Below are 14,547 nucleotides of genomic sequence, written 5' to 3'. Positions count from 1 at the left end.
AGGGTAGCAGGAGTGAGGGGTTTTTATCCTGTTAATGCTCACAGCCAAGCAGATTCTTAAAAGCTGGGGCCACGCCCTTTCCAAACATGCCAACCCACTTTGATCATCCCTGGGAGCACATGGCCCAGGAAGAACTGTCACAGGCCTTCCCCTCGTCTCCAGAGAAAGGTACTCTAAATCCATGTGTGAAGATCACGGTCTCCACCCAGGCATGTGTTTAAGGAACATGTGACATCCAGGAACAGCAGAGGGAGATAAAAAAAACACCACCCGTGGCTGTCCCTGGGCACACGCTTCCACCTTCCCAAGGGCATCCCCAACTTCCAGAGCTGAAGTCGCCACGCAGGAGGGCTGCCGTGATGCTGGGGTCAGGGGTCAGGGTGATGGACTGCGGGCCAAGCCCCGAGCAGCGGGCCACGCACCTCCGCAGCCGGCTCCACAGTCAGCTGAACGGCCGGGCGGGGGCCAGGGACCCCAGGCCCGCCGGAGAGTGGCAGGCTAGCAGGCGGCAGCAGCGCAGCGGTCTGGCCAGGCAAGCTGTGAGCAGCCGCCACCACCGTGGGGACCAGGGAGCCGGGGAGCTGAGGCAGGAGCTCGGGGGCGGCGGGCGGCCGCACTTCCGGCAGAGGTGGGGAGAGAACGGCGGCGGGCGCAGGCACCGTGGGGACCTGGCTGGCGACCTGGGTGGTGACATCCACGGCGTACGGAGGCGGGTGGCCAAGCAGGATCTGGGGGTACAGGGGACAGGCATGCAAGTTGGGGTACAGGGCCATCCCCTTCCCTGGGGATCCTGGACCAAAGCAGGCACTTCCACCACCCAGGTGGGTAAGCACACCACAGGGTACAGGCAATGCGGACATCCCCCTCCATCCACCCACACCCTGCAGATCCTGGGGGTCACCGCATGTTTGCATGCGGATTTAACAGAAACAAACAAGAACAGGCACTCTCATGTCGCCATTTGTATAAAATCAAACCTAAAACTGCACTTCATTTATGAACCTCTAGCTGAGTCAGCCTGCGAAGCTGGAAGTGTGGCATATACTTAGCACCAGTCATGAGCTCCCAGCCACTGCCCCCAGGGCCATGGTACCAACTACGCCATCCCAGCCTCCTGTCAGGTCACAGCCTGGGTTCCAATCCCAGCCATGCACAAGGGGGGCTGTGCACCTCAGCCTTCCATGGGGCAACTCAGGAGCAGGGCCTGACTCCCTACGGTTCCCGCCTTAAAAGCTCTCAGCCCCACCTTACAGGGGAGAAGCCTGGGCTCAGAAGGCAAAGGACATGCCCACAGGCACACAGCTGTTGACGCTTAGAGCCAGGCTAGGGCCAGGTGGGAGGGCCCCAGGTAAGCAGCCCCAGGGTGGGAGGGGTTCCAAGTGAGAATCCCCTCAAGGAGAGAGCGCCCCCCAACAAGAGGAGAGGTCCCCCCCAACCACTGCCAAGATGAGAGGCCCCATGCAAGCTCCTCTCCTCACCTGAGGTTCGGTAACAGCCCTGGAGCTCCAGAATACACATGGGCTGCACAGGTGTGTGGAGCCACGGGGGCTACTCATCCAGCAGGGTGGGTGTCCCCATATCCCTTCACTGTCAGCCCAGCAAGCTGCCCACGGCCCCACATGACTGTGAGATCATCCTTGTCTACCATGGCACCTTGGAACCAGCAGCCCAAATACCCCCGGCACTGCCCAGTCCACAACCAGCAGACCCCTCTCAGATCACCATGTGCCTCAGTTCCTGGTTGCTGAAATGGGGGTTAGTGATCCATTTCACTTGGACAGTAACACAACAGGTAGTGTGAGCCTCCCTGGCACCCGTGGAGAGGCTGACGGAGCTGCATCAAGGCTGCCAACCCCACCTGGGTGAGGGCAGGTGCCACGATGCCCAGCGCGGCCAGGGGCCCCTCCACCACAAGCAGCTGCTACTGACATCTGGGAAAGAACCAGCCTTGGAGCTTCTGGCCACCCCAATTCTTGAGGTTCCTAACCCGTGCTGGGAAGCAAGAGGAGGCAGCAGACACCCCTACACACACACACTGGATGACAGGGGACAGCCCTGCCTGCTTATCTGCTCCCACCGTACTGCGGGGGCAAGGTGCTGAGGAGCAGAGGTCTGTGAACCTCTTGCATACTAAGGGGTCTCCCAGCTCCTGGAGGGTGGGTCCTGGCCAGCAGGTGGGTTACCTGGCTCCCAGCGCCGGCGGCCGGAGGAGCCTGCTCCGGAAGGCGGGCGACACTTGGCTGGTGGGGTTGCGGCAGAATGGGGGGTGCCGTCTGCGGAGGGGCAGCCCGCACAGTCTGTGCTGCGTGGAGAGGAGAAGGCGGGACCTCGCTGGGCATCATCTGTGGGAAGGCTGCCGGGTACCCGGGCTGGGATGGGAGCTGAGCCACGCTGGGGTGAATGGACAGGGCAGCCACGCCCTGCGGGGCCACGGCCAGCAGAGGGATGGTGGTGGCGGTGGCCGCCACGTTTGGCACTATGGTCCGGCAGGGCACGGACAGCGGCGCCCCAGGAGGGTGGGGCAGCTTAACCGCCTGCAGAGGCAGGGCCGGCGACACGGGCAGCGGGGCAGTGGCCGCGTTGAGTGGGAGGCTTGGCAAGATGACAGCCGGGGAGAAATACTGAGAGGGAGGAGGCACGGTGGGCCCACTGGTGGCTGGCAGGTCAGGGAGGGCTGCGGGGAGGCTGTCGACGGTGGCCAGTGGAGCGATGGGGGGGACCACAGGAAGCGGAGGCATCTGAAAGAGAACAGGTATGTCGGCCCCACCGGAACTCGGCCCCGCGCACCTGCAGCACATCTGTGCTGGGTGAGAGGGTCCACATCACCCAGTCTCTGCCCGAGATACATCTGTGTAGCTGCTGCAGAGGGGAACCAAAACGTAAACCCAAGTTAAACGGAACCAAGTGAAATGCAAATTAAAACCACATTACTCCACACTTAGCAGACGGCTGAAGTAAAAAGCAGTGATAACGCCAAACAGCCGGTGAGGATGTGGGGAGACTCACTCACTCTAATGCTGCTGGTGGGAATGTAAAGCAGCACACTCATTCCAGAAAAGAATACGCAGTTTGTCAGCAATAAAATGGATTTGCCACACCACCCAAAAAAATAAAAATAAAATAAATAAATGGAACCAAGCGTATAACGCTGTCAAACGGAAGGAAAGGCAAGAAGCCTCAGAGGGGTGCAGGGTGCAGGAGACCCTGAGGAGAGCCTTCCTTCAGCACCACCACGAAGGGGTCCTGGCTGGGCCCCTCTGGGGTGACAGCTAGGTGACTGCAAGGACACCCGGAGTCACATTAGTGACCACCAGCTTCACAGCTTTGGCGTATCTTCATTCAGAAAGACCAGGACTGTCAGAGCTACCAGACTGGCTCCAAACATCTGAAACTACTTTGCCTGATTCCCTTCAATCTGTAGAAATTCACACTGAGACCACACTACTCAGAAGGTTCTTTCAGGGAAAGCGTATCTTCAAGCCCCTCCTGGCTGGCTGAACGTCCTATGCCATGAGGCCTGAGGAAGAGTGGCATCTTGCAACAGCAGAGCACTGGAACCTTCCACATTGACCTTCTATCCTGGAGATAGCTCCTGAATTTAGCACTTCACGTATTTCAGCAGGTTCCCTGACAGTTCTCTCTAAAATGAAGCCTTTCTGGTGGCAGGCACATCTGCATCTCATAATATGTGCCTTTGTGCAATTATAAGGCTGTGAAATATGCAAATTGACTTCTGTGTTTCTGAAAAGCAACTCAATGCGATGACCACTGGGAGCAAGGTGGCACTTTAACTAGACGTTGAACGTGACTCTCATGCAGGAGGGATGAGGACAAGGCTGAGTGACAGGTGGCAGCCGACACGAAAGAAACTTCTGGGTGGCGGCTGTAAACCACAGGAACATTCACATCTTCCTAATGAAGCAGCATTTCCCATCCTAGCCCTGCTCAAACACTGTGATGGGACCCATCAAATGAAAGCCATCCCACGATAAAGGGTCACTGGAGACACGTGTGACCATCCACAACATTAGCCTGGGAGGCAGCACCCAAGCATCAGCCACGTGTTATCAAGTGTTACTAGTCACGTGAAGCTCCCCTCCAAAGACAGGCAGCAGAAGTCACTTTTATAGTTCTCAGCTTATAGGTTTTTCACCTCCTTGGTTAGGTTTATTCCTAGGTTTGGTTTTTGGGAGGGTTTTTTTTGATGTATATTTAAACGAGATTGGGTTTTTTTACTTTCTCTTTCTGATATTTCATGGTCAGTATAAAGAAATGCAACAAATTTCTGTACATTAATCTTGTATCCTGCTACCTTGCTGAATTCATTTATCAGTTCTAATAGTTTTCGTATAGAGTCTTTAGGGTTTTCTATATTGAGTATCATGCCATCTGTATATAATAACAATTTTACCTCTTCCTTTCCAATTTGGATATCTTTTATTTCTTTTTCTTGTCTGATTGCTGTGGCTAGAGCTTCCAATACTATGTTGAATAAAAGTGGTGAGAGTGGGTATCTTTGTCTTGTTCCAGAATTTAGTAGGAAGGCTTTGAGCTTTTCACCATTGAGTATTATATTGGCCGTGAGTTTGTCATAGTGGGAAATTAAAGATGACTCCAAGAAATGGAAAGATATCCCATGCTCTTGGATTGGAAGAACTAATATTATTAAAATGGCCATACTACCCAAAGCAAGCTACAGATTTAATGTGATCCCCATCAAATTACCCAGGACATTTTTCAGAGAACTAGAATAAATAATGCTAAAACTTATAAGGAACCACAAAAGACCCAAAATTGCCAAAGCAATCCTAAGGAAAAAGAACAAAGCTGGAAGCATAACCCTCTCAGACTTCAGACAATACTACAGAGCTATAGTAATCAAAGCAGCTTGGTATTGGCACAAAAATGGACATATACATCAATGAAACAGAATAGAGAGTTCAGAAATAAACCCACACACATACAATCAATTAATCTTCGACAAAGAAGACAAGAATATACAATGGAGGAAAGACAGTCTCTTTAGCAAGCAGTGTTGGGAAAGCTGGAAAGCCATATGTAAATCAATGAAGTTAGAACACTCTCTCACACTACACAAAAATAAACTCAAAATGGCTTAAAGATTTAAATACAAGACATGACACCATAAAACTCCTAAAAGAGAACATAGGCAAAACATTCTCTGACAAAAATCATAGCAGTATTTTCTTAGATCAGCTCCCAAGGCAAAAGAAATAAAAGAAAAATTAAATGAATGGGACCTAATCAAACTCATAAGCTTTTGCACAGCAAGGGAAACCATAAACAAAACAAAAAGACAACCTAGAGAATGCAAGAAAATATTTGCAAATGATGTGACTGACAAGGGATTAATTTCCAAAATATACAAACAGCTCATATAGCTCAATACCAAAACAAACAAACAAACAAACAAATAACCCAATCAAAAATGAGCAGAAGACCCAAATAGACATTTCTCCAAAGAAGATATACAGATGGCCAACAGGCACATCAAAAGATGCTCAACATCACTAATTATTAGAGAAATGCAAATCAAAACCACAATGAGGTATTACCTCACACTGGTCAGAATGGCCACCATCAAAAAGTCTACAAATAATAAATGCTAGAGAGGGTGTGGAGAAAAGGGACACCTCCTACATTGTTGGTAGGAATGTAAACTGGTGCAGCCATTATGGAGAACAGTATGGAGATTCCTTAAAAAAAAAAAAAAAACTCCTTAAAAAACTAAAAACAGAGTTACCATATAATCCTGCAATCCCACTCTTGGGCATATATCCAGAGAAAACTCTAATTCAAAAAGATACATGCACCTCAATGTTCATAGAAGCACTATTTACAACAGTTAACACGGAAGCAATCTAAATGTCCATCAACAGGTGAGTGGATAAAGAAGAGATTATATATATATATACACACACATATATATATACACACACACACGCACACACGTACACACACATATTATACATATATATACGCACACATATACATATATATACATACATATACAATGGAGTATTACTCAGCCATGAAAAAGAATGAAATATTGTTATTTGCAGCAACATGGATGGACCTAGAGATTATCATATTAAGTGAAATAAGTCAGACAAATATCATTTATATGTGGAATCTAAAAAATGATACAAATGAACTTATTTATAAAAAGAAACTCATAAGAGACTCACTGACATAGAAAACAAACTTATGGTTAACAAAAGGGAAGGGCAGGGGAGATAAATTAGGAGTATGGGGTTAACAGATACACACTACCACATATAAAACAGATAAACAACAAGAATTTACTGAATAGCACAGGGAACTATATCCAGTATCTTATACCTATAATGGAAAAGAATATGAAAAGGAATATATATATACATATATATAACTCAATGACTTTGTTGTACACTTGAAACTAACACAATATTGTAAATCAACTGTACTGCAATTAAAAAGCAGTCACTTTTACAGTTGAGTTTGAGCTTTGTGGCCAGTCTTCTCTGCAGTCGGCAAGCTGCTCAGCTGTCCTCTGGACCCCCAAGGAGCCATGGTCAGCACAGTCCCAGGTGGCTCCGTGGGAGGGAGTGACCCTAGTTTTGTGCTCACAGCTCCATCCTGGCTCCTCTGGCCCTACTCTGGACTAAACCTTCCCCCACCCTGGATGCATCTGGGACAGAAGTCAAGGGCAGGAGAGCACAGCAACCTAGCCACCCCAACACTCCAAGTGTTCCTATCTTAAGGGACCCATGTGCCCAGAGGACAAAGAACGGCCAACCAGGCTGGGAAAGAAGGCGAAGCTGGAGGGCAGGGGACGGGGAGGTACCTGTGGAGGGACTTGAGCAATTGGCTGCAGGGGCACCGGCGGCATCTGGAGCGGCTTCAGCTGAGCAGGGGCCACCACCTGGGAGGCTGGAGCCAGGTATGGAGGCAGGTGAGGGGGCACTGGCTGGAGAGGGGCCACGGCTTGTGGGGCCAGGACCTGTGGCAGCGATACCGGCTGGGCCAGCAGAGGAGGCTAGAAAGAGAAGGGGCTTCCCTTACACCAGCACCCTCCTGAGATACCCCCATGTGCTTAGACACAACAGAAAAAATCAATTCACACACGTATACCGACATGTATGTTCAAACACCCAGCCTAGAGCCTGGGACACACAATCTGGGAGAATTATTCTATGCAACGGGGGCCCTCTGAGTGTTATGGACCCCTGAACTCCACAGAAACAAGAGACCCGCCCCCACTCCCATCTACTCCCTGGTCCCAGGGGAACTGCAGAGAAGGGGCATGGGGGCCTGGACCTGCCAGGAGGCTCACGGACCCCGGGCTCGGGCCAGCCAAAAATGGACAGGCAGGGTCCGGGGGAACCAAGGCACTGATGGTACTCATAAGGAGGGGTAGTCAGCACTTACCTGGTGGCCAGCGGGTGTGGGCTGGCCTGGGCCCGTAGGCACAGGGGCAAAGCTCATGGCCGTCTCTGGGAAATGCTGCTGTGGGAGCGAAGGGTGTGTGGGGGGTGGGACAGAACCCACCGACAGGCCAGGCTGCAAAGAGCACCCAGAGCCACGCTCAGCAGCGGCCCTGAGGACCCCTACCCAAGCACACACTTGACATCCACGGGGACCCATCTCTCAGCCCCCATGCCTGCCGGCCTGCCAGGGACACTTATCCTACGGACATGATTCAGGAGAAGCAAGGTGTGGAGGCCCCCAAACCGAGAACGGCCACACCGCCCAAGCAGGGAATGTCCTAGAACAGCAGCTCCAGAGTATCATGCAACCATGAGAAAAGATCATTAAGAGACTTGTGGAACCCTTTGTGGCACCACAGAGAAACGGTTGTTTTGACATTAAATGAAGGAAAGTTAAAAATGCATGTCTCTTGTTTACAGGATTATATAAAAATGTATACATGTGGATATATTCACAGACTGTGAAAACATGGGAATAAATGTCAGGACAGAGCCAGAGCACGGGATGCTCTGCACAGCCAGGAGTCTCCAGTGACTCGCCCATTAGGAGAGAACGAGGGACAGGAGTGAGCCCTCGCTGCCAGGGACAGCACAGACACAGACTGGGAAAGTGTCGGAAATCTGAGCACTGGATGTCTGATGCCGCTAAGAACGGCTGCTAACCTGTTGATTTTTAGGTGCAATAATGGTACTGGGCTTTGTTTTCAGAGTCTTGATCCTGCAGAGATACAGACAAATATTTGGGGGCAAAATAGCTTTCTGTCTAGGGTTTACGTCAAAATACTAGGGATGTGAGAAGCAGGTGAGGGCTGTGGAAAAAACAGATTCGAACACAGGTAACTTCTGAAGCTGAGAACCTGGTTCCGTGCAGGCGGCCTGGAGCCTCAAAGGAGCGGCTCATACTCTGGTCCTAAGGGCACATCACCATGGTAACTAACCCTCCCCAGGAGCCCTGGGGCAGCCTGGGGACCCCCTCCAATGCCACCCTTCTGTCCAAGGTGTTTGTGTGTAAATAGGCAAGACACGGGAGAGAGCGCTCCAGCCCAGTCTGTCCGGTGCATGCTGGCTGGGCCCGGGACCTCCCTGTGCTCAGGCGTCCTGGCCCGTGAGCCAAAGCTGGGACAGATGCAGCGCAGCAGGGACCTGGTGGAGAGCGCAGTGTGGCCAGGGAAGGTCTGACCCTGCACTAGGAGGGACGAGGGCTGGCAGAATGCCCTGGCTCAGCCCCAGCACAGGCGACCTAAAGCCAAGAACCAAACCACCACTCTGAGAAGCAGGTGGCCCTTTTGTAAATGAACTCTTCCTGTGTAAAATCATATTTTATTTCATTTAATGAAATGAGTCAAACTGCAAATGTAAATTGCTAACAAATCCTGGGCTCCAGTCAGCAGAGGCAAATGCTTCAACTTAGTCTTTCCAAAGTGTACAAATTACACCACAGGCATAACACGGAGGCCCTTTCAGTGCTACTTCTCAAGCATCACTGAAAACGTTTCCCGTGGTTTGGTCGTTCACATACCTCCCTTCTGTCCCCCCACACCTCTAACTCTTAACGGCTGCCTAATATACAGTGGAGAAATGCCAGGAGATACTCAACACTCCCTCAGTGAAGCTGGACCCTGAGACAAAATCAAAGGCTTTATTACTGTAAGTGATGCTTGTCTGTCACCTCTGCAACAGTCAGAAGTAACTTCCACCCTGCCAGCTTTAGCACAGATGTGCCCGCACTGGGTGTCACTGGGCTGTCTGTGGTATTTCCTCATCTGGCAGGTCTTTCAGGGTGCATCTCGGGCTGCTCCCGCCTGCAGCCCTGCAGTTACTGGCCAGGATGGCCCTCTGGTGGGTATGCTTTCGTATGGTGGGAACTGACCATGGACCAGCACAGACTGGACGGCCCATCACAGACGGGCCGTGGGGACGGGGACGCTGGCCCGAGGGGGAGGGCTGACTCACCGCAGGAGGCTGGTAGGCCCCCAGGGAGGGCAGGCCGTGCGGCAGGACAGGCCCGTCACTCACGCTCACGGGGGGGCTGCACACACACTGGCTGGGGGGCGGGGCTCCATCCGCCAGCGAGCCCAGCACCACGCTCTGCTGGCTGCTTTGTGAGTCCGAATACACCGTGGATCCCTGGCCACTGTCGAATGTGCTGTCCGCTGGGGAGGGAGGACAAAGGCATGGCTCAACGCAGGCACCCCCAAACGCTCCACACAAGTCTCAGGGAACGCAAATGTGGGCTAGCCTGTCCGTGTGTCTTCTGCAAAACCAAGACTTGGTTGCATTTCCAGATCACATAGTAAATGTGTGCCATTTTAAACAGTCAAGTCTAGAACAGCACAGGGGCAGTACTAGCACCAGAAATGGCCCTAGCAACCTGAGTCCCCACTGCCTGACATCAACAGGAGCCCACCGTGGGCCACCACGGATCCCAGGTGGGCACCTCGCACCATCCTCCGTAGGCAGGAGAGCCGCCCCAAGGGCTCACAGCCAGGGACCTCACCTGGTACTTGACCTGGCCTTAAAGAGGGCGCTCTTACAGCTCTTCAAAGGCACAAGATGGATTGTCCAGGTTAGGAAAAGCTATAGTCACACAGAGGAAATAATGATCACCTGTGTTTTATGGGGAGGGGTGTCTCAGGACCCTGACCACCTTCACTCAGCACGGCAAAGAGTCAGAAGTGGGAAGATCTGGGTCCAAATCTGGCTCCTCTCTTCACGGGCCCCGGCCTAACTTGGTTGAAAAATGGGGCTGACGAGGCCCCCACATCACAGAGAGGCCACGAGAGGGGGACCTGGAGGCCCAACGCAGCACCCCCGACTCCAATAAAAGGCCAGCCTCACCCAAGACGAGCCAGACTGGCCCGTCAAACCCAGCCACAATGGAAGGAGCCGCCTGCGCACGGGGGCACGGACAGAAATGCCGTGGCACACAGGCTCGCTTCACCAAGACGCACCTGGGAAGACAGGGCACCCGCATGGCCAGGCCAGTCAAGAGTGAAGAACAAAAACCTGTCTGAGGTGGCACTCTGGTTTCACTGCCTCCAAAAGCTACACAAGCATTCGGATTTGCCACCTATGAACACCAAGCTATTTCTACAGGAGATGCCTTTCAGTGCCGGCATCATGTCCACGTATAATTTAAACAAATAATAAGGGGACTCTTACTGGCTTTCCAACAAAATGATCTTTCCCAGGGGCTGGTCAGAACTGATTCTGACCTAGTAAGAGATAAGAATGCTGAAGTTTGATTGTGCAAAACTAATTAAACAACTGGCCCTGATTTCTGATGAGGTGGCTGGTGGCCATTTCTGCTTACACAGAGGGAGGAGAGAGACAGAGTATGTGCACATGAGGGAGAGAAAGAGAGTGTGGGCACATGAGAAAAAGAGAGAGAGAGATCAGACCAAATTTCAAGGAAAGCGACTCTAACCATATATGCAACATTTTATATTTTTTAAGTGACGATATCTATTATTGGTATAATTAAAAATTAATTTTAAAAATCATGTTTTAAACCTGTTGACAAATTGCATTCTTGCTGTCATTAGGTGCTGGCCCCATCTTGAGCCTGATCTGGACTGTCGTGAGCAGCTAACAGAACCCATAGTGGGGAATCACACAATATGATGTCTGCTGCACCTTCTGACATATGGAAGCGTGACTGTGAGCCCATCTTGTCACCTAAGACCGGGTTCTTTCTCCAGTGACGTGTGGGCTGCTTGGCGTCCGCATCCGTTCACCTTCGTGAAGCATAAGGTGGCCCAGCCAGCCACAGGTACTGTGGCCAGGGGGATGGCTGAGCACAGGTTTCCTGTTCTGACCCACAGCAAGGTACAGAAGAGCACGTGCAGGGTGCCGTGGGTCACAGATCAGAGGGAGACACGGGTGTGTGTGTGTGTGCGCACTTGCACGTGTGCTTAATGCACTGTATACACGCACGTGCACATGCATTTGTGTGGGTATGTGAACAGGTGTATGTATGCGTGCATATCTTGATGAGTGCATGTGTGATAGATTGCATGTACAGATTATGTCTGGAAGTTATTACCTCTGGAAGTTACAGTTAAAAGATGCATAATATCAGTGACATCCAGAGGAAAATTAACCAGCTTCTGCTGTATACTCTCTTCGACTTTCTCAATTTTATTCAATGTGACTATATCATCTACTTTAAAGAAGCTACAATAAACAGGTAAAAATGTTTTTGAGAAGTGCGGCTGTGGTAAGCCCACTCTAGCCAGACAGGAAGGGAATCTGTCTGCAGACAGAACGCCCACCCCAAACTGAACGCGTTCCATCTATACAGGGGGTCACACCTGTATCATGACACATCTGACCACAGCAGAGCCCCTTCAAAGTTCAACAGAAGGAGATTTCTTAATTCCTGCCCCAGAACTTGTCAACCAACAATTACGTTTTTAAAATAGTGGTATATCAAGTGTGGAGAGTTCTTTCCTACAAAAAGTTTACACTCTTGCATTAATTTTTTGGTTTATCAGAAAACGGAGCAATGACACAGTGAGTCCATTCTCCAAAGCAAATTTGAGCAAGCTGGAGGGAAGTAAACAGCAAGCAAACTGTCTCAAAGTGTTGGCCAGCTGCTGGTTTGAATTTACAGTTTCTGCCTCTCTTTGAAGAATGGTTAGCTATTTTATTGATAAATTAAAGGATATAACTATTAAATGGATTAAACAGATTATTTTGGTCTTTCCACACAAAAGCCCTGAAATCGTGGCCTGGATAGGCTTGGCTCTGCAATTCTCTGTGCTCAGTCACAGAACAGACAGAAAAGGAAACATCTTCCATCCTCAGCTCACAGCTGAATTGTTAGTACACTGAGAGCACGGGCAGGACGCTTTTCCACCTAGACATGCAGAGGACACTGGATTCCCCCTCCCAGCGGTCTGAGATGAAGCCAGGTACACAGTGACTCCCACCAATCCATCCGTGACATTCCCTGGGAAACGTACTGAAGGTCTCAAAGGTCTCAAAGGTTAGGTACCAAAACAGAGATAATCTTGGGGACGGATAGTCCCAGCAGCAAAAGTCACAGCCAAGACCATGACATGACCGCCCAAGGCTGCAGTCATCCATCGGCAGCCCCAGGGCCACAGCAGCTGGCAGGGACAGTGAGCCCAGGCTGAGGTACTGCCCTCAGGTGCCCTGTGAAGTTGGGACCGGTACCTTCCAGGTGGGATGAGCAGCCAGCCGGACTGGCCCAGCTCCATCCGCACCGGCTCAGGGACCAGGGAGGTTCTGGGTCTGTCTGCACGTCTGTTCCCCACCCATCCTAGGAGGCTGCACTTCAGGGAGCCTTCAACCCCTCTGGTCACAGATCTCTTTGCAACGTGGAGATGCTCCCAAGCCCCTCCCTGGATGAATGCTGGTCCACACCAATCATCCATGCCCGCAGGCTGGGCTGGAGGGAGTGGGGGACAGGGGGACACAGGAGGAGGGCAGCACTCACAGGCCAGGGAGGTGGCGCTGGCCGGCAGCGCAGTGGGGAGGAGGTGCTGGTCGGCCTCGGGCTCCTCGGGCTCCAGCGGCCCGGCCTGTGAGTGGTAGGTCACCTGGACCTGCAGGGGCGTGGCCGGGCCCTTGGCCTTGTCAGGGCTTCCAGGGTCCCGCTGCTCCTGGGGCTGCAGAGCTGGCCAGATCCTCTTCCGCCGCCACTGGATCAATGCCACGCGGTCACGGATGGACTTGGCCACAATCTTCAAGTCACTCTCGTGGAAGAATCCTGACTCAATCTGCAAAGGAGATCACCACATGGTTACTGGGATCAGCCCCATCTGCATGCCCCACTACCAGGCCAGCCCTACCGTCTGTGTTACCACCTCCTGCTTGTGGGGGGTCTCTGCCCAAAGTCCCCTCCTTGGACCCCTTGCCCCCATCACCAAGCTCATTCTTTTCAGGGACACTCTTGTCACTGACTGTAAATTCACAGGGAGAGTGACCATCTAAGCTCACACTGGCCCAGCTCCTGGAGCAGACAACACAGCAGGTGCTCATAACATGGGCTGGATAAGCGAGGATGTGAGGGGACCCTAGTCTGCCTCCTGCAGAAATTCAGAGCAGCCCCCACCGGCTAGGCCCCAGGGGTTTCCTGGGGCCCCTTGCTCAGGCTGGCCGAGGGCAGGAAGGGGGTCCTGGCCTCATCTGTGTGCTCAGGAACAGGGACAAGGAGGCTTGGCCAGTGCTGTCCGCAGTGCTGTCGTGGGCATTCTCTGAGCAGTCAGAGGCCATGGGAAGTAGGCATATTTTGTAACTGGAGACTAGAAAGCTGTGCACGCATGCCTAGGAAAATTCTGAACCCAGTTCACCCAAAGGAGTGTGTGAGAGCATTTATACAGGAGTCGAGGATCTCCAGGAAACATCACAGCGCTTTCTGAGGATATTTATGGCAAAACCATGAAACAGCAAAAGCCAGGCTCCTTGCCATCAGTGTGGGATTCCCCATGTGAAATGGGAGAAAACCACAGAAAAACCCTGCGGTGCTGGATGGGAGTTGCGTGAACTCAGGGTTTTCAACGTACAACGTTGAAATGCACCAGATGTAGGTGCAAGTGTGCATGTGCACGGTGTACGTGCACAAACACAACTGCACAGAACACGTGGGCCTCTGAACCACCCATGGAGTGGGCCTGGGGCAATGACAGCCGAAAACGCAGCGTAGCCACTGTGAGAGGGCATGGCTCACCACAAAAGGGCAGATTCAAGCTTGTAGGGAAAGGACGAGGGGACCAGGACACCTCACTGTGCCTGAAATCGAGGACGTGCTCGGAAATGACAAGGGAGCCAGCGCCCAGGGCCTCCCACTGGCCAAATCTGGGACATTCTGAACACCAAAATAAACAGTGATGTGGTGACGGCTTGAAGGACGTGTCCACAAATGCATGTGGGAGAAATGCAGGTGATCTGTGGTGACAGAAGTGATGGGTGTCACTGCCAGCACAAAGGGGGCCATATATATGTAGTCTCTCAGTTTCTGTGTCTCTGTATCTCTCCCTCTCTCTGTCTGCCTGTCTCTCTCCTGTGGACCACTTGCTCCTGTGAGGCC

General features: G+C 51.8%; 1 protein-coding gene across 9 annotated transcripts in view; it reads right to left on the bottom strand.

Moving 5' to 3' along the window:
* WNK2 (WNK lysine deficient protein kinase 2) overlaps nt 1-14,547 on the bottom strand; it is a 116,235-nt gene that overhangs the window by 54,598 nt on the left and 47,090 nt on the right. For 7 of the 9 annotated variants that reach the window (XM_031447149.2, XM_064490082.1, XM_064490084.1 and 4 more), the window contains exons 8-13: nt 12,955-13,237; nt 9,444-9,643; nt 7,432-7,563; nt 6,848-7,039; nt 2,184-2,738; nt 423-728 (exon numbers count right to left, since the gene is read on the bottom strand). In XM_031447149.2, coding sequence (XP_031303009.2) covers nt 423-728; nt 2,184-2,738; nt 6,848-7,039; nt 7,432-7,563; nt 9,444-9,643; nt 12,955-13,237 — 1,668 coding nt within the window. The remainder of the gene's footprint in view (nt 1-422; nt 729-2,183; nt 2,739-6,847; nt 7,040-7,431; nt 7,564-9,443; nt 9,644-12,954; nt 13,238-14,547) is intronic. The other 2 variants (XM_064490079.1, XM_064490083.1) reach the window with 2 other exon arrangements.

This window comes from Camelus dromedarius, chromosome 10, assembly GCF_036321535.1.
Source record: "Camelus dromedarius isolate mCamDro1 chromosome 10, mCamDro1.pat, whole genome shotgun sequence".
In the NCBI taxonomy this organism is placed as follows: Eukaryota; Metazoa; Chordata; class Mammalia; order Artiodactyla; family Camelidae; genus Camelus; species Camelus dromedarius.
Note: the sequence above shows the minus strand (reverse complement) of the source record. Positions and strands in the feature narration are given on the sequence as shown.